This window comes from Microtus ochrogaster, unplaced genomic scaffold (assembly GCF_000317375.1).
Source record: "Microtus ochrogaster isolate Prairie Vole_2 unplaced genomic scaffold, MicOch1.0 UNK8, whole genome shotgun sequence".
Lineage (NCBI taxonomy): Eukaryota > Metazoa > Chordata > Mammalia > Rodentia > Cricetidae > Microtus > Microtus ochrogaster.
In genome coordinates, this window is record NW_004949106.1 from 10365333 (window position 1) to 10366776 (window position 1444).

The 1444-nt window shown below is 34.1% G+C and overlaps 1 protein-coding gene across 3 annotated transcripts in view; it reads left to right on the plus strand.

The window, feature by feature from the left end:
• Positions 1-1444, plus strand: part of Tex30 (testis expressed 30) — a 9158-nt gene that overhangs the window by 2679 nt on the left and 5035 nt on the right. For 2 of the 3 annotated variants that reach the window (XM_005366396.3, XM_013353488.2), the window contains exons 2-3: positions 408-481; positions 885-1115. In XM_005366396.3, coding sequence (XP_005366453.1) covers positions 467-481; positions 885-1115 — 246 coding nt within the window. In that variant the 5' untranslated portion in view covers positions 408-466. Of the gene's footprint in view, positions 1-393; positions 482-884; positions 1116-1444 lie in introns of all 3 variants that reach the window. The other variant, XM_013353487.2, reaches the window with a different exon arrangement.

Consider the following 1444-nt stretch of genomic DNA (forward strand, 5'->3'; position numbering starts at 1 on the left):
AACTCACAGAGATCCGCCTGCCTCTGCCTCCCGAGTGCTGGGATTAAAGGCGTGTGTCACCAACACCCAGCAAGAATGAAGATTCTTACAAATATATATTCTTATAAATATATTTCAAAAATATTTTTGTAAAGGTACAGCATCCTATTTGGAGTGAACTATTCTAAGGCCTCTGCATCAAAGTATCCCATTTGCTTTATCTTATGTCTGCCGGCTCCTGTAATTAGTTTTGAGTACCCATAAAACTCTTGAAAGTGATACAAGAGTAAGTAATAAATATAGATACCAGTTTGTAGAAAACTAGTTTCTGGTTGTGTTTATTTCAGCTTTTGAATGTGCTCATTCATAGTTTGGGGGTCATTCCCATGTCTGACAACTCACCTTTCACAACAGAATCTTCTTTTCAGGGAGATGTCATTTGCTTCTTGGATGTAATGCACTTTGTGTTTATTATTCAACAGTGAAAATGAGTCATACGGAGGTAAGATAGTATCATGTGTTCTGTATCTTCAGATTAAACTTTTGGGGAGATGGGGAAATGGGTTAATAATCAATCAGTTCTGTGTAATAGTCTTATTTTAAGTTTGCATGGTGAGAGGCAGTACAGAATTAGAGTTGGGGAGTAAAAACTATGTAACCTTGAGCAAGTTACTTAATCTGTTGTGCCTTATCTGGGAAGTAGCAATAGTACTTTCCTTGTAGAATTATAAGGAATGCTTACAAGAGTTTATGCAGAGCACTTAAAGCACCTGACAGTAAACAGTTCTTAAATATATCAGGACTTGTTTGGAGGCCATGAGTCTTACAAAACAAATACATGTATTTATTCAGTTGTCTAAATAGTCAAGGAAATAATTTGATCCTTTTATTCTCTTGAATTTTAGGTTAAATTAAAAATACCTTTTGGAAATAAATTACTGGATGCCGTTTGTTTGGTACCTAACAAGAACATAGCATATGGAATAATTCTTACACATGGAGCATCAGGAGATATGAATCTTCCTCATTTGATGTCACTGGCATCCCATCTTGCATCTCATGGGTTTTTTTGCCTAAGATTTACTTGCAAAGGCCTTAATATTGTACATAGAATTAAGGCATATAAAGCAGTTTTGGTAAGAAAAATATATTTACTTGTAACAAGGTTCTGCTTAAAATTCTTCATAAATTTAAGGTATTTTGTTATCTAATTTTTAGATAAAAATAATTTCTAATTTCCTTAGAAACGTGGCAGTGCACATAGGCTATTAGTGTTCATGTTTCTCTTCTTTTGTCATCAGTTTGTTTTCATGGAGAAGAAGGCTCACATTGTCAGTGTTCTTTCATGCTGCTGCCAAAAAAGCTATGTAAAATTTTCTCACTGGGATAATGTGATCTTAGAATATAGTTATGCCAATCTAGGTTATTAAACCTACTGTACTATTATGCATATACAAATATACCA